We start from the raw sequence: 24,934 nt of genomic DNA on the forward strand, positions 1-24,934 counted from the left end.
TAGTTATGTAGGGTTGGATTTGTAGCATAAGGGTAACATATTATGTGCAAAAAAGGTTTTACGTTATTTTAAGGAACTGATCCAGGTTGTTCTTTTGATAACATGTTTACTTCATTTCCAGTTTTTGTAATTCCCCCTTCTTTTCACTTTTCAAAGATAGATATCATACTTTTTTCAGCGTTTTGATCTCATTTGACTGGGTTTTTTTCCTTCCTTTTAGCTTCTGGGTTCACCAATGACAGCCAAATTCATTAAATGCAATTCCTGCATAGATGGAACACGGATTTCATTTTAAAAACACTAGTTAATCATCAGTTCCACTTTAGCACTAAGTGTTAAGATAGGTACCCTTCGTAATATAGCCTCTCAGGGCACCGTGTAAATGGCCTTTATATGTTTCGTGCTCAAAAACCTAAAGCGAGAATATACTCAGTCTGTATTTTCCTGTCATTCTAGCTTGAATATTAAAAATAAAACCTTTTTGTACCATGTGAAATATGCAGTATCTGTTAGCATTTTGATTTGAATGCTGATATATTGCTTAACACCTTTTTAACAAGATCTACTTTCTTGCTAATATCGCGCTTTCCATTTCTTGTCTTATCACAATGTGAAATTATCTACCTTGTACTTTGTAGGACTTTGGTATCTGGAGGTATATATTTGAATGTATAACTCATCAAAATCAATGACCAAAATTAATAGTTTTAAATACTTTGTTTTCATGGTAACGTACGTAATAGATCTTTTACCAGAAAATTTTATCAGGCATATAAGACAAATAGTCTTCGACATTTGGTAACAATCACTGTCACTTTTCTGCATCGGTGCAAACGTTAGTTCTGTTGTTGCTAGTAACCCGAAAGTGTGCAATGATCTTGACTGACATTCAGATCTCAAAAGTCAGCCAGTGGGCTATGAGATATTAAAATCATCAATAGCCATAAGTGTGGGGCCCTCCATTTTGATGAATTTTGTTTAAATTAGGTAGTCTTAACGACTTTAAAGTTAAGTTAGAACCACGACTCAAGGTTATATCTTAAAGGTCAAGGCCACTGGGGATTTTGAATTTCTTATACAAATTTTGTTGAGTCACTAACTGAGAATTGTCAAACCTTCATAATGTATATTTTTGACTATGACATATTGGAGAATAGGGATGGTTTTAAAAAGTTTATTAAAGACATGCCTCCAAAGTCTGAATGTGAAGACCGGGATTTCAGTTTCCTTACGAAAAATACCCGATAAATCTAAAAATAGCATAAAATAGGTAATTTGAATAAATTTTTAGGAACTTTAGAGAGAGGAGCCATCCTATCTAATCAAGATAAATAAATAAATAGAACTTAATGTTTAAGTTACATTAGATTTTTTTTCATTATTGTTTTTTCAGACCCCTATTTCACATCATTTATTCGTCACATATGGAATTAATAAACTAAGAAGGTAATCTAAATACATTAACGATTTTTATATACAAACGTGCAATCATTTTTAATCCACTAAAAGTACATGCCCTTTAAGCCGCCTCCTCATTTCTTGGATTTTCTTCTTATTTTTTTTAATTCACAATTGAAATTTATGATGTGGTTCAAGTACATGACCCTCACAATTTCCTGTTGACATGTCAATTCAGATATCAATACCATTCCGCTTTTTCACTGAGACTAGCTTTTACCGATGCATTTAAGACTCTTCTACTACTGATATCACGAACGAACAACACAGTTTCTTTCCTATGTTTAAACTTTTCTATTACCTACATTGTAGAGCTCGAGAACTTATTGTCGGGGTTGTCAGGAGCTGTTCTAGGTTGTCAGAACAGTTAAGGTAGTTCTTTATGAGCAATGGAATTTAATTTGCTATACACGAATTTATGATTATTGAGTTCTTGCATAAAAATTTTGCACGTGCATTGCTTTTGGTCGTTTTCTTCTGGAGCTATTTATCCTGTCAGGGCATCTCTTTGGTCAGATTTGTCCTCGTTACATATGGTCGTACACAGACACATTCTGTTCATAATATTAAATCATGCATGTAACATAAATAAAACTTTTTTTTTATAAATATGAATCTTTCGTAGTATGATTGCTAATTACATGAGGGATGACAACCATGTTTTTCAATAGTTTGTCACAAGCTTTACGAATAACCAGAATATGACAGAAAATTTCTATTTATTATCAATTTCTGCTACATCCATAAATCTCATACAGTATATTGCTCAAACAACGAGTTTTTTAAAATAAATTAACTACTCCACCCAAGCCGCCGGTACCCATTGTAAATCCCTCTTTACATTTTCTGCTACTTTTATAAGTTCCTGAGCTGCTCGTGATATGTCGTCATTTACAATAACAAAGTCAAACAGATGCCCGTATATTTCTTCTAGTTTGGCACTTTTGGCAACAACTGATAATATGATGTCCTCCTTCGTAAAAATAAAATGAAAAATTGGAAATTATACGATTGATACATGGAATCTAGAAGAGTCTAATCTAAACTGCTTGAAGAGGCAAGCAAACAGGGAGCTAACTCACAGAACAAGGAATGGCGCTTCCATCTTCACCAGTAAAAATGGCGTTGTATTTTAGCCGTGTCTCTCGAAAAGAGTTAATGGAAGGTGGTTTGATGTAGATGATGAAAGGTTTGATTTCAGATATTCTCAAGTATCTTAAGGCCTGAAAAATAAATCTTTTAAACCTCACAATAAAGAAGTCAGCAAATACTTGTAGAAATGAAACGTAAGGAAATTATGATGGTGGCTTTTTTTGAAGAGGGTACTATCTTAAGTCTAGATATTTGCCTGCGCTGTCTAGCTATTAAAAATTCTGTCGAAGAGATATAGTATTTTCTGGTTTACTGTGAGTCCTTTTGATGTAAATGCATGGTTTTTTTAAAACTAAATCAACGTAAATGAAATAGGTACTCGACGGAATACTTCATGTGTTTCAAACAAGTACACCGTAGGTTAGTATTGATGATTCAGGAAGTTAGTGCAGACATGAAATAATCTTTTGTGGTTGGTTTGTGATACGAAAGATACCCAAATTAAGACATAGTCAAAAATTATTAAGAAAATTAGTTGACTTGGCGATTTAATCTCATGTTAAGACAAAAATAATTAAATTGGATATGAGTTCAAAAATGGTATTTGGAGGTCAAGTTATATTTAATTTTTCTTTTTTTATCAGACCTAAATCATCAGAAGTATCCAGTGATGGATATATAGAGTAAGGAAAAAAAATAATTTTTAGCATAAATGTATAAATGTATTACAAATTAAAACGGTTATATATTTCATTTAAAATAATCCACTTTGTCTTTTGATGAGCTTACTTTATAATTATTATCAGTTTTGTTGATTCTCCTTCTTTTAACTTTTAAATGATAAATAACTATCATTTTCAGACACTTAAGTTTCGGGGTCCACAAATGACGCAAAAAGTTCATTGCGTTACTTTTTATACGCTTACTGCGAAGATAGACAATGAATTTCATAAATCAGCAGAACTGAACTTACTTTGGCACTGGGTGTTAAGATGGGTACCCGTCCAGATTTTACTATAGACAATATGGAGTCTCTCCGGGTACCATATAAATGACCCTTATATTCCCCGTGCTCTACAAATCTAAAAAGAGAAGAATGTATTCATTATTTTCGTATCATTCTATCTTAAATATTTTTCATTGATTCTTTCTATTAAAAAAATTGAAATAGAACTGTATTTATACTTATTTGAAAGATACATCATAGGATAACACACTTCTTCTCTTTTAATATCCGGAGAATTTTTATTTATAGTTACCTTCTCGCTAATATCGCGCTTTCCATTTCACGTCTCGTTACAAAGTGGTATTCACGTCCCTGCACTTCGTAGGACTTTGGTGGTCTGGAGGTATCTACACGCAAAAGTATATTACAATGAAATAATCCGAATTATGCAAAAACAAACAAGAGTCACATATTACTTTGTGTTTGTAAGTAATCACACGGAAGGGGATAAATATGGAATTAATACACACTTGTAACTTTAAATTAATACTTGCATTTTAAAATAAACATGCCTGTCTTTAAATCAACTTTTCTCCAAATAAAGTTAAGACTGCCCAATTCAAAAGTTTGGACAGCATGTCCGATTTCAAACACAAAAGCTCCAATTCAAATCCTAGGCCATTACTAAATGTCCATATTGCACCAAGAAATATCGAGTGCTGTGTTGTACACACATTTTTCATTGCACGTTAAAAACATTTTTGATCTCTACCCAGTCCTTAAGTATAGTAAACGAATAGGATACATATTGTATAGATTAAAGTATTTGAAATTCTCATTTTGCCGCCATTTTGATACTATTTTCTCATTTGGAGGAGAATACATTGTTCTCAATATTAGTTCACGAAATTAAATTGAGCCTGGGTTTAATTCATTTGTGTAAATATTTTAATTATGCGTATGAGTTGTGTGTTATGTCTCATTTCAAATACTTAAAGAATAGGTTTAGTCAAATCTCTTTATCTTGGTTGGTTGGAGTAACTGTACGTTTATTACATGTATATTTGAATTTGGACGGTCCCTATGATTTGACTGACATAGGTTTTTGCAGACCATGGACTATGAGTGGTTACTCATCCACATCGTACCAATTTCTATACAAGAATAAATTCGTTTAAATCATGAAACAATTGGTTTTCGGAAGTTTATGTACAAATCCCTCTATAGGTAATTGACGAGTGATAAGTATCTAGACGTTTCCAATAATTGTGATGGATTCGAAAACTTGATCCCATAACAGATACTAAAATCAGGATAAATTTGCTGAAGACTATACATAGTACTCATTTCAACTCCTTTTTTATTATGAAATACAACTATAAACCAAATTTTGTGATTTTTTTATGTTGCTGCATTTATGCACACGCTATCGAAGGCGGAAAGATACCCAATGCTTGTATATGTATCACAAAATGTGAACCCAAGAAAAAAACAATTTTGAGGTGGACCCGCCTACAGAAGATTATATTAATATGACATTCCATAAGTAAATATACCGGTTTATTCAACATTTAGGAATTTCTTAATAGTTATGTTTGTTTAGACATTTATAATGGTCAATGCAATAAGATGACTTTTAATTAATTATATGATTCTGTCAAATGGATATCTCAAAATAACCAGACAGCAAGGATCGGCCGATTACAAAAGAAATAGACAGTATTTATTGAAGAGGGTGATCAGGATTGATATAAACAGGGTGATTCGCTGTAGTTAGAAAAAAATACGTACATGGAACAACGTCAACAAAATGAGATGGATCACTCCCCATTAGGCGCTGTTTCAACTCATTTCTGCCCACGTTAGATACACCTAAATGAAAGAGAAAAATCTCCATAAAGTCATTCACCTTTCTCCAGTTGTCTAGCTAAAGAGATTGTCTTTGACATCTTAATGTGTCTCTATCGTTTTCAGTGACCAAATTCAATTGGTGCTTGGTTTATTGATGTTGATGCCTCTATTCCATGGCAAAAAGATTTAGAATTATTTTGTTCATCAGTGATCAAAACTGGTCAGATGTGACAACTCTAAATCGGTGCTTTATTAATGGAAAGGTCTTTCGTAAATAGGAAAATAAAATTGATCTGAAGGCACATCATTGGGATATCAATAAATAAGTAGTCTAATGTTTTTGAAATCAATAGAGATTCACATTGATGAACAGGTTTACATTTTCGGTAACTCTAACCTGCAATATGAGCAATTGTGCATGTACATGCATTTTAAACTGTTGATTCACAGAGCAACATTCTGGTCTTTAACATTTTCGATAATTTTCAATCAAATATTTTCTCTAATTGTCATCTGATGAAAATCTGGGATTACCTGCTAGTATAAGGGGTCTGCTATGGTCGGGATCAGGTTTCATCAGCTCCACTTCTTCATACGTAGGGATGTCACCCATTTCAAATTCTGGAAAAAGTCTTTTATTTAAAACATTTGTGTTGATCAACAAGAACGCCCTGTCCTCAGCAAAGTTATAGCAAAGAAATTAAAATTTTGGGTTGAAAACAGTAAACATTTAGCCAAACGGACTGTGACGTAAGGTCGACCTGTAACAATTTCTTATAAAATTACACACAAAACCAAGATTAATTAAAATAAAATGTGTAAACGCACCGAAAAAAATAGCTTACAAAGGACATTTTTTGGTGGGGAGAATTCAAGAAATACAAAAACGCTTTCTGGGTATGAAAATTCAGCTTATCCGCATTCATATATGAAGCAAAAAGAAATCGTCCAAAACAGTTTTCTTGACTTCCCAAAATTCAGTGGCCATGATTCTGTTAAAATTAGGTCACAGGAAAAGGAACTAAATTACTGTTATTCATCATTACACGACCACATCCAGCTGAATAATGAATAAACATTGAAGAGCTAGAAGTCTGCACAACTCTAGAAAATGGCCGACATGGGAAAATTATGTATCCCGCTCACAAACAGACATACTGAAAAGGCTAAGAATGTCAACAATTTTGTCTGACAAGAGTCAAAATTAATTTTCACCTACCTCCATTCTGGACAGCTTGATACATGACCTTTTTCACCCGTTTTGACCTTGAGATTCGAGGACTGACTTTGCAAGGACTAACAGACCCTGTAGCAGAATGCAATGTAATAAAATGTACCCATATCTCATAAGGTAATGTTTTATGCCATATCATTTAAAGACATTAATTAATAGAAATTATATGTACCTACGTGCTCTTCTGCCTTTAACTTCTTTCTTTGTCATGAGTTCTTGCAGGATCTCTCTTCTGAAAGGAGAGACATCTACCAGAACATTTCTTGAACCAACATATACATACACACTAGGCTGCTTTCTGATATCTGAACAACTTTTCTGCGTTTCAAACAAGGCTCATTTTAGTCATATAAATAACTGTTGTTTATTTATTTTTTTATTTATTACTATTCATACTTGTATTTAAAATTACAAATCATATTATATGCGATTTAGCTGCAATTGAATTAGTCATTATATTCTGATTAGTGTGACATGGAGTTGTTGTCTACATGTACAAGAAAAGTCTCTGTCAAATTTATATAACAACGCAGTTAATATATATTACTATTTTGACATGTTTTTTCCATAAACAATTTTATTTTTCAAATTGTTTTTCTCTACCCATATACGTGACAGAAAACTGAACATGCAAATAGTGGTTAATCAAACTTTATCACTGAAGGACTTTACCTTTCCTGTAAAAGCTGCGAGGGTATAATACCCGTCACTCCCTCTGTTTCCTTTTCCGGTCTCGCTTGCCACCACAAGGGGTCCTCTTGAGAGACGATGTGCAGAATATCTCCCCTCTTGAATGACAGCCCTGCATTCTGGCAAGGTATCAACGTATCTTCATGTCGGTCGTAGGAAAACAAGGCTTTAACCCTTATCTACAAAGTAAAATACATGAAAACTGAGCACAATGCCTTTCCATTGTTGTTTCTTGAAACAAAATAAAAGCTGCTGTGTAAACTTTTCTTACATTACTTGCCCGTTTTGAGGGTGGTTCTTGCTGTCGTTGTACCAATTTGAGAGTTACTGGTCCCGTTATACGTGCCTGTAAAGCAGTGATTTGTTTTACTAATGAGGAATCCCAAGTGAAATAAATTACACATCAACTGGACAATTTGACATGCCTGGTTCCTTCGGTGTTTACATGTATTAACACAAATGTATCATTTTAAGGAACATTTATGCATGTCTGCTTAACAACATTTTCATCATTTCTATTCTTTCTTTGAGGGTCAGAATTTTGGAAAAAATATACCATTCCACAAATATCCGTACTTTAAGTACTCCATTCCGTAGAAAACGAGAAGATGACTGAAATAAGAAATTAGGCACTGCATTTCCATATGGTTGCAATGACCATATCAATAATGTAGGAAATCTTTTAAGCCTGCGCAGTGTGCCAATTTGAATGTGTTCAGACATTTTAACAGTACACCAAGACGAACGTGTAGTCATGGACATCGTTCATGACAAACAAGTTGATGAAACAAGAATATCTGCAGTCTCGTTTAAAGTCATCATTTCGTAAGTTCTATGGTCGATACAATGACCTTGTCAGCAAAATCAATCTTTCATTAAGTCAAATGCTGACTGACTTTTTTCATACTAATTGTTAGACCATTATTTACACACTGATTTGTCGACGGATTTTTTTCCCGTTATTTCCCAATCATGACAAGGAGCACACGGCGGGTGTGACCGGTCTGCAGGGGATGCTCACTCCTCCATGGCACCTGATCCCACGTCTGATGTCTTAGAGGTCCGTGTTTGCTCTGCTCCTATTTTGTAATATTTAAAGGACTTTTGAGCTCGAATACTGTTCGTTATCTCCACACATTTCATTCACACAATACGCCAAATATATACGATGTTTCATTTGATTCACTATTACATTTCGTCAATTAACAGTTACTAGTTAGTCTATATACATTCACATTAAACCTTAATCTGAGCCCTTGAAACAAACTTCTAAGAAGCTAAAGCAAGTCTACACCAGAATTCTTCGACACCAGAATACAGACTAGTGTTTGTGATTATGGATGTTGCCCAACACAAGCCCTTTAAGCCGCTACGTGGTACGGGAGATAATACTAGTAAATCCGTTAAGCCGTCGATTCCTTGAGCTTCAATTTGCTAACAATGGTATAGACGCCATAAACATAAGCAACATTTTTACTCATATAGAGTTCAGTTTTGTATTTTAAGTTGAAGTCTACACTGTATTTCCTACAGATATTCCCAAACTTTCCAATTATAAACAAATTCTACAGTGCGTAGATATTGTCCATCTAAAACAAAATCCTTCGTAAGTGTTCTTGTGCTTCCCCTTCTTTCAATTATAGTCTAGCTGGACACATCGCTACTGGTGATGCTAGCTTAGTTCTCAATGACGACACAAAAGCTATCAGTTTAAAAGCTCTCATATCCAGGGAGCCCAGATCTTCCCAATTACGGCGGCAGGACTTCATTTCTTTCATGGATTATGTCTAGGAATATACTGGACGATGGGCTAAACAGGAAGGGGAAGACCTTGCCACTCCTTCAGAATGGATTAAGTGTTTTGAAAATATATTAAAGAATTGCATTAGAAAATTAAAAGATAAAACGCAAACTATCTATCCTTCCGTTTTCAGTAGACCGGAAGTGATAAAAGAATTAAAAAGATTAAATGAAAAATATGTTTTGGTTCCAGCTGACAAAGTTTTTGACAATAGAATCTTTCTTTGTAGGGCTCATTATTACAACTGCATTTTAGAAAAAAAACTTGTTTTAATTCCACATCTGGTAATCCAACCTATACTCACAATTCCCTTTTAAAAGATGAAATTCTTCAAAATCATTTTCAGTTTTAAATTCTTCTAACATTCCAGTCAATGGGAGTAATTTTGATGTACCGTACCTATACTGGATTCCAGAGCTTCATTTAAATCCTTACAATCAAAGATATATTGAAGGGACTAGTAAATGATCAACCAAGCCCCCTATGCTTAGTCCTCGCCCAAATATTACCCGCTGTGAAGGAGAAACTTCAGACGTATCAAATTGTGCTACAACATATTCAACAAGTGGTGTCAATCAAATGTGAATTCTAAAAAAACTTCAAAGAACTTTTTCGAAAATTTAAAATATCTCAAACATCAATAGCTTTTCTACGCTTTATACAATCATTCCTCACGATAAATTAAAGAGTAGGCTTTTTGACATCATAGACGACTACTTCCTCTATAAAAATGGAAGTCATAAATTTTCATATCTTGTAATTGGTCTTCTACAAAATTACTTTTTTAAAAAATCATTCTGATTCTACATACAAGTACTCTGAAGTTGATATTAAAAAGATGAAGTTTTTGGAGATCAGGTCTTTCAACACTCTGTTGGAATTCCCATGGGCACTAATTGTGCACGATATTTCATTCAAATACTTCTTCACGAGAAGAAGAAAATCTTGCTGTGGACTTCAACTCAACATTTAGATATATCTCCCATCTTTTTTGCCAATTCCTCTAGTCATATTTGTATTTTTTCGTTATGTATATTAATATCCTTATAAGGGATATATTCAAATATGGGCATGTGTAATTTTTGTACATATTTGGTTAATTTGTTTGACATTCTAATAAATGCCCATTTACGACAAATAATTTGTTGTCATATTTGCAAAAAACAGAGCAGAGTAGACTCATGGATGGAGAAAATAAATTATGTTGAGGGAAGTTGAAGACGATGGTATAATTAGATATATCGATCACGTTTTATCATTTAACAATAGTTATTTTAATTCATATGTCGTCTCAATATCTCCCAGTGAACTCTAAATAGAAAACACTACAGAGTCTGCAACATCTGTTTCATATTTTGATAATGGCCAGCTAATAACTTAAGTGCATGACAAGCGAGATGGTTTCAGCCTTTCCATCGTCAACTTCCCTTATTATGTAGTTAAATGTTCCACTATCACCTGCGTATGGTGTTTATGTCTCCCATCTAATTTGATACACAAAAACATGCTCTGAATAAGATCAATTTTATACCGAGGAAAGATACTGATAAATACGTTGATGGTAAAAGGATTTCAACAATCCCATTTCAAGTCAGCTTTTCGCAAATTCTGCGGTCGTTATAATGACCTTGTTTTTAAATACAACCTATCGTTGGGCCCTTTTTTGTCTGACATGTTTCATACCATTTGTCAGGACTTTGCTTTTATACTATTTTGACTATGGATTACTCCGTCTACCTGATCAATACATAGGGCTCACAGCGGGTGTGACCTTTCAACAGGGGATGCTTACTCCTCCTAGGCACCTGATTCAACCTCTGGTGTTTCCAGGGCTCCGTGTTTTTGTCCTGTTCACGATTGGTTTTGTTTACTGGATTTATTGATTGATCCCTGTTCGTTATCTTTACCTTTTACATTCAAAGAAAATTACATCAGAAATTTTTGAAAAAGGATCATTTAATAAATTTATGAAAGACCAATTTCAAATAATTAGACCAATTTCAAATAATTACCAATAAGTTGGCCATGTCATCAGGATTGCGACCTGTGAACTTGACACCATTAATTTCGTGAATCTCATCTCCAACATGAATGAGACCTACAAGTAATGCAAAAAGAGCGTTAAACATACACCTTTTAAAAATGTATTTATTATTAACAAATTTTCTGAATAGTCTGAAAACCGAGGTTACTGTACTTGCTATTACTAGAAGACACACGTCTACTGAAACGATTTTTTAATTGCATTTCCTCTCTTATTGAGACCGTGGAGTGCAATGCACGGAATATTAAGTTTGATTGTTAGGTTTACTTCTTTCAAAGTAATAGAAAAAAAAAAACAATACCACTTCTATGTGCCGCGCCACCATGCAATATCCGGGCAATTTCTATGATTCCTGTGTCATCGTTCTGTTGTATTGTTACTCCCTGTAAGACAACGTCTTCACATTAGACGCACTGTCATCTGGCTTCCTATATATTAATAACAGATAAACAAGAAATCAGTCTTTATACGTATATATTCTGAACACTGACAAACGCTCACCAAGGGCTCATTCTTTTTCACCAGTTGAACAACTTTGATGTTATTGTCTTCGGCGTGTCTTTCCTGTTTAGTGTTGCAACTTCCGGTTTCATAATCACGTTTTGCAACTACATCATGGGTATATAGAAGAGCCTGAAAAGACGCTGATATTAGATTTTATGATCAATCATTAATTAGAAACATTCATAAGTCGTTAGTAGAGGACTGTTGAGTCTTCAAATAACTTTCAGCATCATATGCGTAGAAAAACGATAATTCAGCTTCACATGTTGATCAGATGCAAAGTATAAAAATATTCCCTAAAACAGATCAAATGCCAAGAAATGTTGCTTCATCTCTGATTACAATGGATACTGTGTGAAAAAAGTAAACATTTCTTATAGATCATTCATATGTGCTCATTACTTCCTTGCATCATTCATAGGTGCTCATTACTTTCTTTAAATCTATCATATACACTGTAGTACATTCAAAATTTTCGTCAGTTGATTATATATGATTATATTTTATGTTGTCCCTGTTTAGAGAATTTTATGAATACTTGAAAAACTGAAATCCATATCCATTTTGTAAAACAATACAATTTTTATTTACTTAATTATTTATTTTATTACAAGTATTTCATTATTGTAATGACATGTTAAATTCCTATGAATTGGAGAATCTTTTCAATTTTCTAAAACATATCGAAAAGGTTTAAGATTGAGATATTATAAAAGTAGCATCAACTAACTACAGTCTGTGCATGTTAGCGGTTCGTAACTTTCTGTTACAGTTTCTACTATAATTGAATTTCTCTTGCAGTAAAAATGCCGACTCAGGTTATGGGACTGCTTTACACCAAATCGTAGAATGCCAAGGCGAGACTTCTGCGTAACTTAATAATAAAAACCCAATCAAAAAAATAATGCAGAGACCATTACAAAGGTGCATTAGGTGTATTAAACATTGATTCATTTGTGTCAAACGTTTCTCTAACCATTAATCTTTGAACAGAAAAAATGTAACAATTTTCCCCTTAATGAAGCCAAGTACATTTTTTTACCGTATTACTTCCATTAACTTTGTTCAGTAAGTATTTCCTCTCTGAAATGACAAATAAATCTGAAAGGCTATTCAATTCATTGTTATGCAACGTGTATAAAACCTAACTATTTATACCTTAGTAATGCAATAGATTTGCAAGACTTTTAAGCCTGTATTGATTTTGACAAATGATAGCTGATTTGATTAGAAGAAATTCCAGGAGTTCACTTCGTTCGCTTCTAGAATTTATACTCCACACGAGTTTGAACTAAAATTTTCACGAGAGTACGTGATAATCTTAAAAGAGGAATAATTAAGACCGATTACAATGGAAAATTCCGTGATAAAGCGACCTTCATCATTATTCGGTTTGGTACAGTATAAGGACGAAAAGGATTTTAGTAAAATAAACCGATGTCATGTCTGTTGCCATCTTTGCTGACAGAACTTTAAAGAACCGCTTTTTTGTTCTCTATTGCAAAGAGAAAAATCTTTTTTATTTTTTTTCTTTTCATTTTTTGTTTCCATGAATTGTTACTTTAAAATATTACTGCATAATTATAATCATACAACACAGAAGCAATACAAAGGAGTTTTTGGCGTAGAAGGTATAGTTACAGTTTTTCAGTATATTTCACATGTTGTATTTTATGCATTTATTCTAGTGTCTCTGTGTCAATTATAACAAAATTGCAACAACCTTTTTTTAATTACAAAAAAATAGTACTGTATGTGTTTCACTGAGTATCTCTATTTTCATCAACGTTACACAAAAACACCATGTTTTATTTTTCTTTCATCAAAACTAACAGTTATGGATACACTGAATTTGAAAAAAATGTGAACTAAAAACAGAGATTATGAGTTACCTTAGAAAGGACACATCCTGAATATATTAGGATGAATATAAATGAAAATTTCTCTTTGAAGACAGTTTATAAAGAATTTCTGGATTCACATAGTTCGCATAAAATATCAATTTCTGAAAATAAACCAATAACCAAACAAGAAAAAACCTTCAAATGATAATAGATATTAAGTTCTGAAACGATGCAACTGAGAAAGAGGCCAAATATTTTTCTATTTGTTATTTCATAAATTCCATATTTCAAATAATTATGTACATATACTGTAAAAGTATTTTATTTTCCTTGTAAGGTACCGGTATATGACGGTAATTAATTATTTTACATCACGTTAGCGTAGATTTAATTTAGCGCTTTATATGAATTATCAATATATAGTCATAGTTTTACAACACATTTAGCGATGTACTTGATTTAGCGGAAGCTGCTTTCCTTGAAAGGCACTAAACGGAATACACAGCTAAATGTAATATGTTTACAGTATAATATTTTCGCACACATCTATGAAATCAGAAGAGAACTTCGAACCGTATCACTTCCTCGAAACTAAATGGACTTCTTTCCCGTGAATTAAGTCCAAAGTCTGCACGAATGACGCATGCGTGCTGGATTATACTTACTTCATTCTCGTTTTCAAAACTACTTGCTTCATTTATTTACATTGTGTCTAAATGACTTCCGACCATTTGATTTTCAATCATCAAGTTAGAAACCCCCCCCCCCCCCCGCACACACACACACACAAAATGAAAGCCTGATTAGGATGTGAGAAAATAAATGAAACACGATTCTTACTTCTTAAATACATGTGCATTTCAAATTGTGTATCTGAAAATCAAAGTTGTCGCAAAAACAAATGAACTTATGAAGTCAAGAAAAAATAGAGCCAAGAACTTCAAGCCTAAATATTGCTTAAATGACTAGCATGAGGAAGAGTATTTCATAAACCATTAAGATTAATAAAAAAGTTAATAACAACGACAAGTAAAAATGACTCTAGTAGAATAATCCTTGGCAGTAAACATGATAAAGCATGAGTTACATAACAAAATATATTGGTAAAGTTTAAATTTCAACTCCTTCCTCCATTTTCAGACACAGTTTTTAGATTCTTTACATATTTAAATCAATGTTTTAATAGTCGAATATGCAATAGGTAGCATTACCCTGTAACATAACCAATGCGTAAATTGACAATAACTTTGAAAATTTAAGTGATGGTTAAATATGCATTTATTGTACTAAATGTAAGTTTTGGAGAGTGCATACATTCAATTGGCAATTAGAAACCTTTGTGGTGCATTCAGGGATTTACTGTGGGGTTGTTATATATTTTACAGACTTGATACCAAACTCCTAGATGAAATGTACTGATGCTTCATATTGACCGTTCAGCTGGTACGACAAAGACATTCGTAGAGGAGAATAACATGTATATTTGATTACCTGTATTAAGTACATTACTCTTTAGAGTAAATGACATACCTGTACACTTGGTTTAGACAAAATCTCCATCAGCTCTTCGGATAACTGAGAATCATCGTTGCATCTTCGAATATCACAGAAAATCTGTAATTAAAACTTCAATTAACCGAGAAACTATTGAACAAATGACATGAGGTCTGTATAGAGTTCTTAAAATGCCATAAAGAGTTCAAATCGGATACCACAGCGGACATTAAAAGGTCAATAAAAAATTGGAAACACTCTCCAAGGAGGACATTGTCACGCAATGGACAGGAAAGTTTTCTTACAAATTGGCGATAAAATTGTTGGAATAATTCAAGAAGGACATTGCTGCGTGCAAGAAGTAGCAGAATAAAAGGATACTCTTGTCGCTCCACGGAAACTATCAAATAAACAAATTATTTATCTCTCTCTTGGTGAAAGAGAGAGAGGGAGAGAAAGATATCGAAATAAGAAGAGAAATACTTAAAACTAATGATCAAGAAGAATAAGCTGTGCTTTTTAAATCTTATTTCATGACAAGGAGCACACGGCGGGTGTGACCGGTGGCAAAAGATGCTTATTTATCCATTGCACCTGATCCCACCCCTGTTTTCAGAGGTCCGTGTTCGCTTTGCTCACAGACTGTATTGTTTGAATGAACTTTAGAGCATGATCACTATTCGTTATCTTTATATTTCCTTCACAATCAATTAAAATTCATAGTTTGGTTGTGTTGCATTAATTACTTATTATTTAAAAGTAAAAGCTCGCTTTTGTATCACCAACAAATTATTGGTTCCAATGTATTGTAGCAGTAGATTTCAACGCATTTTTATATCATCAATAAACCGAGATTTATTGGACACATAAAATGATAGAACAAAGAAGTCTAAATGTTTTCCTTGCAATAGAGGAATTATTGTATTTTTATATTTTTCTGTCATTTTCCATCAACATCGCTATGATGGTTAATTGCAGAGTTTCATGGATAATAACAGATACCAAACGATGCCGCTCTTTTTGAGGGAATAAATGAACAATTCACGATGCCATTAAACGTTGATTTTATGTATTGAATTGATGATAAGGCCTGAAAATGAGTGCATTTTTTTAAACCAAAAAATAAAATAATGACTGATGCATGTAAACTTACATTTGCTGCAAGAGCGACGGCTGCCATGGACACTGGTCGAAGTTTTCGATAACTTAAAATTGATATACTTTTATAGGACTGAAATGGAAAACGTTTTTTAAAGTAACTGAATATAGAATATTAACATATTCTCAACCTATAAAACCCGAAAACATTGGAAATTAATTTAAATATTTGCTCGGTTTAATCGTTAGCTACTTTTAAAGAGCATTACAATTAAAGGCAAGTTAGTAGAGTTTGAAGTTATGTAAAACATTGATATAAATACAGTGTATAACATAATCAAATAACGAGATACTTCTTTTAAGAACTTTTATGATAGCTTGATATCATCTTTAACTATCTTTGATGAAAGGATTCTTAATATAAAATTTTAATTTTAAGAGATGTATACATACATATTGTATATCAATAATATTACCTTCATGGTAGCCTGTACTTCCTTACGTCTCAGGAATCTTCTAAGAAACGCCACATCTTCCTCCTGGACGGTAAGCTGGGATTGTAGATGAGGTAGATATTCCAGCAGAGTCTGGGCGTCTGTGCAAAACTATACAATTTATAACCAGCTAATAGAATCTTCAACGCGTTTACAAAGAATAGAACAATGCATTAAGAACAGTCATCAGGTCTTTATACCTATGGTCTAGCTGAACATAATCACATGTATTTGACTTTGAATCCGAAACGTCTTCTGGTCCACTTTAACGTTTACGTTTAAAAAAAAAATTTAACATTTTAACGTTTAAAAAATTCATTTAATAGAACAAGATACCAAAGGGTCTAATGATTAATGAGCACTTCAGTATCACGAGTTTTCTTTAAATTTGTGTTCAATTTAGCCCTATTCTGAGGTCAAAATTCTGAAATAAGAGGCATAAAATTGTGGATTTTAGTGGAATACTTCTTGCTCAATATCAAAATGTATAAAGTCCAGGGGAAAGGAAACTTAAAGATATAATGCAGTTTGTATATATAATTAATTCAGTCAAATAATTCTGGGGGTTAAACGGCGTACCCCTTAGACACAGAGTTCACAATTTTGGTGGAGATCATATCTTACTATCACAATCTGCTAGGTCCCAGAAGTGAAAACTTTTTTTAAAGATACAACACACCTACAACATATACTGAACTAGCACCACCCTGAGAATTACATTCTAGATCCAGGAGAGATAAATTTCAGAATTTTGGCACAGAACTAGTAGCTGAAACCCATTACGTTCACAGATAGTCTGCTAATTTCCCTTTAAAAAAAGATAATGCATTTAAAACATCAAATTGGATCAACTAATCCTCACCTTTCAGACTAAAATCTTCATTTTACACTATATATATAAAATTAACCTAGCCCCATCACAGGGCTTGAGCCCGTGACCCAGGAGACGTAAATTTCAAAATTTTAGTAAAGGCTTCTTATCATCATGAAGATAGTTTCTCTTTTCAATGTCTAATAAGAAAGGAGTTTTGAATTTGGAGGTTTTTACCCTCCCCCAAGTCCTTGGGAGTGCGGACCATAGTCATATTGTTATGTACATGTACTGTTTAGCTTTAGATGCAGTGTAGCAACTTGTTGAAAAAATTAAAATGATCAGAGTATCTGTGAGGTAGATACATTTGGTCATATGAAAGTACACGTTTTGTTTTCTACGCCAAAGTATTTCAAGGTTCTTGTAAGTATTAATTAACATTTAGGTTTCAAAAGTTGAAGTCATTCTGGCTAACATACTAGTACATACTGACATAGGTAAGGACTCGAAAATGTCAAAAGTTGATTTAAAAATTTTGTTCCACTTACCCGGATCATGATAGTTGCTATTGATTGGTAGTGTCATTGGCATATTGACGCATGCTCAGTCTTCTCATCTACTAAGACACAGGTTGATTACTTAAGTGTAAAAACAGATGAAACCATCCATCTTAAATAGATTTTGATCAATTCGTACCGAAACCACACATTTAACGTAGTCTTTTTTGTCTAGCGCAATCAACTCAAATGACATTTTACCCACATTATGAAACAATCGCCATTAACTCTCTAATACTTTTTAGAGACTCGTCATTAGAAAAAGCTATATAGGCAACAGATAAAAGATTTCCGATGTTTTAATTATTCGTCGAAAGCGTTCCTCCGGCTTAATGTAAAACACATTACGTCTGTGGGGACCACCCGATTGATGGCGGTTCCCTTCCTGATCGCAGATTTCTCCTCCCATTGTCCCTTCAGGGGACATAACAAATAATGGACTCGTTAAAATGCATTACAGAAAGCATTTGTCAAATCATTTCTATCATTCATAAAACATTTCGTGAGTGATGAAGTGAACCAGGGATACTTTATTGATCGTAAAATGTGTAACCACTTAAAAGAGAATTTAACGATTTAAAGTAGAAGGATGGTATTACAAAAGAGCAATAGCTACATCTATCATTCCATTTCCATTCTAATACTTCGTCAGGTTTTACAGGGGTTGGTTGAAGAACAAATTGAACGACTGGCCAAATTTGCCAATTTTTTCCCAAATTTGTTCTTTTTATGCTTTGTTCGGAAAAGTTGATGAATATATTCCTACATTAAACTATATTTATAAATATCTATGGACGTGTATCCGCAAAGGGCGAATTATATTATAAAATCCTCTAAAAACAGATAATTTTTATTGAATTGTGCTTTTCTTTTTGTAAACTTTTATTAAGTAATTAGTACTGTGAAGATTCAGATTATCATCATTTTGGTTGAACTTCTCCTCCATGGCACCTGATCCCACCTCTAAATTTTGAGGCCCATGTTTGCTCTGCTCCAAATTTGTTTGTTTCATTGGACTTTCGAGATTGAATAGTGTTCGTTATCTTCATATTTCATTTTAGTACTTGAAAAGATTCTGTAGAGCTCACAGATATTTCACAACGAAGATATTTCACAAGCTACATTTGTTGTTTTAACAAGTTGTTGGAGTGAAGAATAGAAACTGGAAGACAACAATTGTTCAAGTCTACTTCAAATATCTCGAACTCTAGTTATTGTATCTCTAAATTTGATGTCGGTCCAACCGACTTGAGATAATGAATTGTACATATAGGTTGTGAAAATGGCTACCGTAACTACTGTATATATTTATACTGTATTTCATATCCCGTTCTAATCACGTGCTTTAATCATAGAACCACTGTGGCAACGCACTTTGAAAAAATTACGCACTTTGAAAAAAAATTTCGAAGTGCGTTAAAATTGGGACAAAATCAACGTACTTTAAATTTTTTTAAGTGCGTTAAGAGTGTACATCAGCATTTTGAACCATGGAGACACTTAAGCGCACTTTGAAAAAAAAATCATAAAACAAAAATTCTGGACTTGGATTTTAGTATAAGACATCATTATTTTGTTATATTTCTTTCGAAAAACTGATGAATTGATCTACCCTCATAGTGAACGAGGAGAAGAGAGGTAGAGGGTCCCTCAGCCCAACTCTTTATCTTTCCTACCCAAATATATGTACATTGTATTTACATAACTGGTATGACATTGATATACTTTCTCTCAAAAAAATTGAGTTTACGTAAAATAGATGAAAAATTCCTGAAAAGAAATAACGCACCCTATTATGTTAAAGAAGAGAGGCCCAGGGGCCATATTGCTGATCAAAAGAAATCAAAATCAAAAATATCTATATACTCAAATCGTTCCTGAGCTTGAAACTCTTTTGTTGTCACGAATTTTAATGAGTCTTTCAAGAAGAAATAATTCCCATAAACTTTGTGTGTAGATTCTAAAAATATACTTTATAAAAAATTCTCAATACTTTTGATAGCAGGATCCAACCTCCTTAACTATGATATATGTTTAGATGTTAAAATACAATGGTTTCGCAATGAGTTGCAAACATGAAACAAGGATACCGGAAACTGCAAATCCAATGAGACTTTTAAACATGCACTTAAAAATTCAATTGCAGTAATAATCAAAAAGATATGAACATACAAAATGTGTGTCTAGAAACTGAAAAGAAGTGGTAAACAATGAAAAGCAAACAGACAGCTAGGGCACTAGTATATATAGAATGCTAGTACACTCATGGTAGAAAAATAAAGACATAAACAGAGGTATTTTGAACTGCTGTTGAAATGCAATAATAAACAATAAAAAAACAAGCTGAGAACAAAAGCATCTGGAACTCCAGATCTCAAAATAGGCGACAAAAGTTTCCGAACTCTAAATAATATATCAAGTAACAAAATACACATAAAACAATGGTACCCTGATTTTCAAAGCAATTGATAGGAACGAGATACAGACAACTATTCAACTCCGAATGCATTTGGTCAGCATTAAAATATATAGACTGTATAAAACAAGAGTATCTGAATCTATAAAGCAATGGTAAACAAAGAACGACCTACCAAACAGATTAAAAAGGTGCCTTCAAAATAATAAAGAGCAACAAATATAGACAACAATAATATATGCAACTCCAGATGCATTGACATATATAAGCAATCAATCAGAGAATGTGGAATCAGGAATTAAATTACGATTTCAGTTACAGTGATGTGCAATTATAAAGATACAATAATGCTTGGCACAAGTACATGGGACATGAAGAAAAAAGGTCTACTACACTAGTGCTTCCTCAAAAATTCTAAAGCAAATTACACTATATTTTTTTTTATTATTTTTTTATATGCCTGCTGAGTATTTAATGATCCTATTCAAAAGTAAATTACAATAAATTGAATTTCTATAGCTTTTTTCATTAGCTGGTTATAGTTAGAATTTATAGCTAATTTAATGTATGATCGAATAATGACTTCCTTGTTCCTGATGCATACTGCTAAAATAGTAAATTAAGGCAGTATGTCGGAATTTTATCCATGAAAAATTTACGGTAGTCTCCTTCGCAAGAGATTGGCAATAGGATACGAGAACTTCCTAAATAAAAGACGCACATGTCTGGCCCTGAAAAACCAAACTGATCATCAAGCACCATCATGATGAATGACACAAGAAAAATATAGCAATTTGCAGACATCTAGATGAAAAGTATAATTAATTTCCATTCAAAGACGGCGGGGAAGTGAGTTTTCCTTTTTGCTTGCAGTCCTATAGACATAGGGTCAGATAATGATCTTTCTTTACAAGAAAAGCGCCAATAAACCTAACACCCAAATCAAATTGAATAGTTATTGCAAAGCATGCCAGGAAAACTTTTGCAAATGTCAATAGCAAGTTTGTCGCTTGATGGAATCGAAGAGGGTTTATGTATTATGTCACATGGTGTCACAATGAGTTTATTATCAAGATCTTCCCAAATAACATATTGGCTCAAAATGTTTGTGCCTCATTCCCTTGAGATATGCCGATAAACTAACATTTGACATTTGCAAGGGAAAAAAAACCTATAAACATAGGCATACTGTATCGAGAATATCTTGCTGTCATATATACATGAAAGATGGCGTAGTTCGAGACTATATGGATTTATGAATACACTAGTTTTTAGAAAGAGACATGAAATATTTTTTGCAAGCATGTCGCTTGTTTCATTGGTCAATAAACCGTTTCTCAAAGGTCCAGTGCCGCGGAACCCAACGGAAATTCTTTGATAATTGAGCTGTTCTTTATCACGAACATGATCAATTGGCAGCGACAGTAGTATATGTCACAGGTTTACACAAGATTAAACAACCAAGCCGTGCAGACTCATAAACGGAAAACAGTAAATAATGGCACACAAATTTGTCGTTACAAAATCATGTTTGCGGAAGGAATTGGCTGATGATAAGATTTAATCCATGAATGGAGAAACAAATTGGCTTCTTCTTTTGATGCTGCAGAACATGCAAAGAAGCAAAGCACTGCGTATAAGGAAAAGTGCATACATTATTCAAAGTTAATAATTACCCAGGTGATTGAGGCCCCGGGGCCATAAAACTTAGATGAGCTCACTCTTGATCTCGGTCTCACTTTTCCACTAATAGCTCCTTTTGTAAAAGTGAGACTGGGATCAAAACTGGGCTCGTCTAAGTTTTATGGCCCCGGAGCCTGGTGTGGACGGAAGTAATTAAATTTTTATAAGTTTAAAATCTTAAATCATCCATGTACGAGTCAATCTCTTTTCATATTTCGACGCTTTATTACATTTTATATCTTAACACTATCAAAGAGTTTAATTTATAAAATTCATTACGTTATATACAACATACATTTCGAAAAAAATCGCTTTAATAATTAAATCACCATAAAGACTGTAATCAATTTATTTTTCATTCTATTCCAAATATAAAAATGAAAAAACATGTACACGAAACATTTCGTACATTAATTACATGTAGAATTAGAATAAACATTTTATTAAAAAATCATACGCAGAGCATCATAAAATATGAAAACTCGACTATATATGATTTTTTACTATAAAACTTTATCCTACCTTGTGGGCATTAGCGTAATTAACGCAATAAATTTCTACTACTTTTCACGAGTTGACAGGGTTGAACCCTTTGGCTTTCCATAATTTAAAGACTCTCGTGCCATCTAGCGGTAATCCAGATCATGACTGTTGGTTTTTGCGCGAGAATTCAGTTTAACGACTGTTGGTTTTTGCATCGGCGATCATTCGTTTTGCAACGGAGTCTGTTGATTTTGCAGTTGTCTTTTGATTTTATCTTAAGCAGCTTGTTTTGTTTTTCAGTATGTTTGTTTGTTTGTTTGTTTGTTTGTTTTTTTTTTTTTTTTTGCAAAGTTGATAGTTAGTTTCGCACTAACGTCATTTCCATCCTATCCGCTATACTAAAACACATCTGCATGTGTAAGTTACGGTTCTTTCTGATGAAGCCTTTAACAGATTTAAAAAAAAAAAAACCCGGAGGTTTCTCTGTCAGGATATACTCGTTGGCCTCTGCGTTAATTCGGGTTTATCACATGCATCTAAATTCGACTTTTCATCTAGAATATGTGAAACATTGATGGAAAAAATGTACTGGGACAAATAATTACATACAATCAATCTTCACTTATTTAGAGGGTGTTTTAAACCAATTTTAAACGATTCCTATTCGTCCGATCTATGTTCGTTTGGTGTAAGCAGATTTATTTGGAAATTATAGTACAACAAATTGCTGTACAAATCGATCTGAAAACGAGGCAATGTAAGAAACTCGCCGGTTGTATTATTCCTAAATCTAGTATTGTACATCGTCAGGGGAAAACGTAAAAATGAAATTCCACATTCCATACTTAAAATCAAGGGATTCCTCCGTGATATATTGGTGACTGAGAAGAAATAATGAAATTAATTGTTCATTTTTTAGTTTTATATCTTTTCATGAAGAGAAATTTGAAGCAATAATCGATGATGTAGATTCTTGGAGAAAATTGCTTTGGACTCTCGTGTAGCAAGTACTTGAAACAACGTCCCTTATTCCAAAGGCACTACATCCATTTCAAGCTTGCTTAGATGTTCTGCCCACTATGTTTAATCTACCTTCCTCTGAATAAGTGTTAACTATTTGATAAATGGTTGCTACAAACACTTATTCTTATGGCTCAATATTTTAAAATATATTTATAGACAGAAAACTAAGTCAACCTGTAACTAAATATAATACTATTAATCTCTCTAATTTGGAGAACTAGATTTTAAGTCTTTTATTTAAGTAGTAATTCCAAAACTTACCAATTCTTCGAAAGTTTGAAAATGACGTCAGTATTCCGCACGTGAAAGACAGACAACGGACATCTTAACAAGAGGTCTTCGACTCATCTGTTTCAATCATGGACGTGAGCGCAATACCTAATACCAAACACAGGAAAACGCTTGTATCGATTTTACAATGGACGGAAGAATGGTAGTCAGGAGAGAAACTAAACAAGTCTAATATTAATGCATTTAACGACATCCGTCACCCTACCGAATCAAACATTTAGTCCAATCACGCTCAAGGATTTCCCTCTTTATGTAACTAGTCACATCAATTTAATTTAATTAATTTCATATCGGCACCGAGCTCAATTACGTTAGGGAAAGATTAATATGAGAAGTGCGCCTTTTCATGTGAAATTGTATAAAATCTGTACTTTGCAATTGTTGATGAGTAGAGAAACCACGTCTTCTTCCAACCATTGCAATGTCAGCAAAAACACATTAACATAAAAAAAAACAAGACTTCCCTGAAATAACTGAGCTGAAATCTTTCTTTAATATGAAAAATATATTTCAATGTTGCTTTCTTCCAAAAAAAACAAATTGGTATTCACAGAGTAAATCTTGAATGTGAAACGATAAACTGTTAAATGAATTTTTTGATGAAAAAGAAAAATTCTATATCAATAATGAAAATTCATTTAAACACGTTGCAACAAAAACATTATATGTGTATTTATATTCATTATTTCACAGTTTCACAAAAAAGATGGTATGTTTTCAACATGTCACTACATGTATACATACATGTTTTCAAGTAGTCCTTTATGCAAAATTCAAACTTGACTGGATCAAAGCAGTTAACAATTTCGCACTATAAAGACATAATTCTTGAGGATTATTTTTATAAACGTTGCAAAAATGTAGATCAATTGCCCTTATTTGTATCTTTTAAAATATTACTTACCATGATTGTACCAAGTGGAGCCTATGGAGCACAAGTTTGAGGTTTTGAATATAGCTGTTCAAAATATATTTTGTTATTTGTTCAAGGTGTCTAGAATCATTATGTTTTTGTCAAACTGTGATAGGGGAATGTAAATTGTAGAGTATCCTACTAAATGTATTTATTTCTGGATTAGATTATAACAAATGCCAGATAGAAGACTCTAAAAATAATGTT

The 24,934-nt window shown here is 33.0% G+C and overlaps 1 protein-coding gene across 2 annotated transcripts; it reads right to left on the reverse strand.

Moving 5' to 3' along the window:
* Nucleotides 1–2,198: 2,198 nt before the first annotated feature.
* LOC133196252 (MAGUK p55 subfamily member 7-like) lies at nucleotides 2,199–23,903 on the reverse strand. Of its 2 annotated transcripts, XM_061332166.1 has the most exons (18): nucleotides 23,785–23,903; nucleotides 17,910–17,977; nucleotides 16,533–16,651; nucleotides 16,112–16,189; nucleotides 14,995–15,078; nucleotides 11,618–11,749; nucleotides 11,418–11,499; nucleotides 11,085–11,170; nucleotides 7,543–7,617; nucleotides 7,254–7,450; nucleotides 6,758–6,813; nucleotides 6,567–6,653; nucleotides 5,882–5,968; nucleotides 5,288–5,368; nucleotides 3,810–3,903; nucleotides 3,524–3,632; nucleotides 2,541–2,681; nucleotides 2,199–2,431 (listed from the first exon to the last, which is right to left on the reverse strand). In XM_061332166.1, exons 2-18 carry the CDS (start codon nucleotides 17,950–17,952, stop codon nucleotides 2,255–2,257), a joined length of 1,728 nt encoding a protein of 575 aa, XP_061188150.1. In that variant the 5' UTR covers nucleotides 17,953–17,977; nucleotides 23,785–23,903; the 3' UTR covers nucleotides 2,199–2,254. The 2 variants fall into 2 exon arrangements, with proteins under 2 accessions (XP_061188150.1, XP_061188149.1); XM_061332165.1 differs by lacking the exon at nucleotides 23,785–23,903 and having other exon boundaries at nucleotides 17,910–18,370.
* Between the last annotated feature and the right edge of the window lie 1,031 nt (nucleotides 23,904–24,934).

The sequence above is a fragment of the Saccostrea echinata genome, unplaced genomic scaffold, assembly GCF_033153115.1.
Source record: "Saccostrea echinata isolate AGI-Se365-2 ecotype Australia unplaced genomic scaffold, CSIRO_AGI_Sech_v1 ptg000030l, whole genome shotgun sequence".
NCBI lineage: Eukaryota > Metazoa > Mollusca > Bivalvia > Ostreida > Ostreidae > Saccostrea > Saccostrea echinata.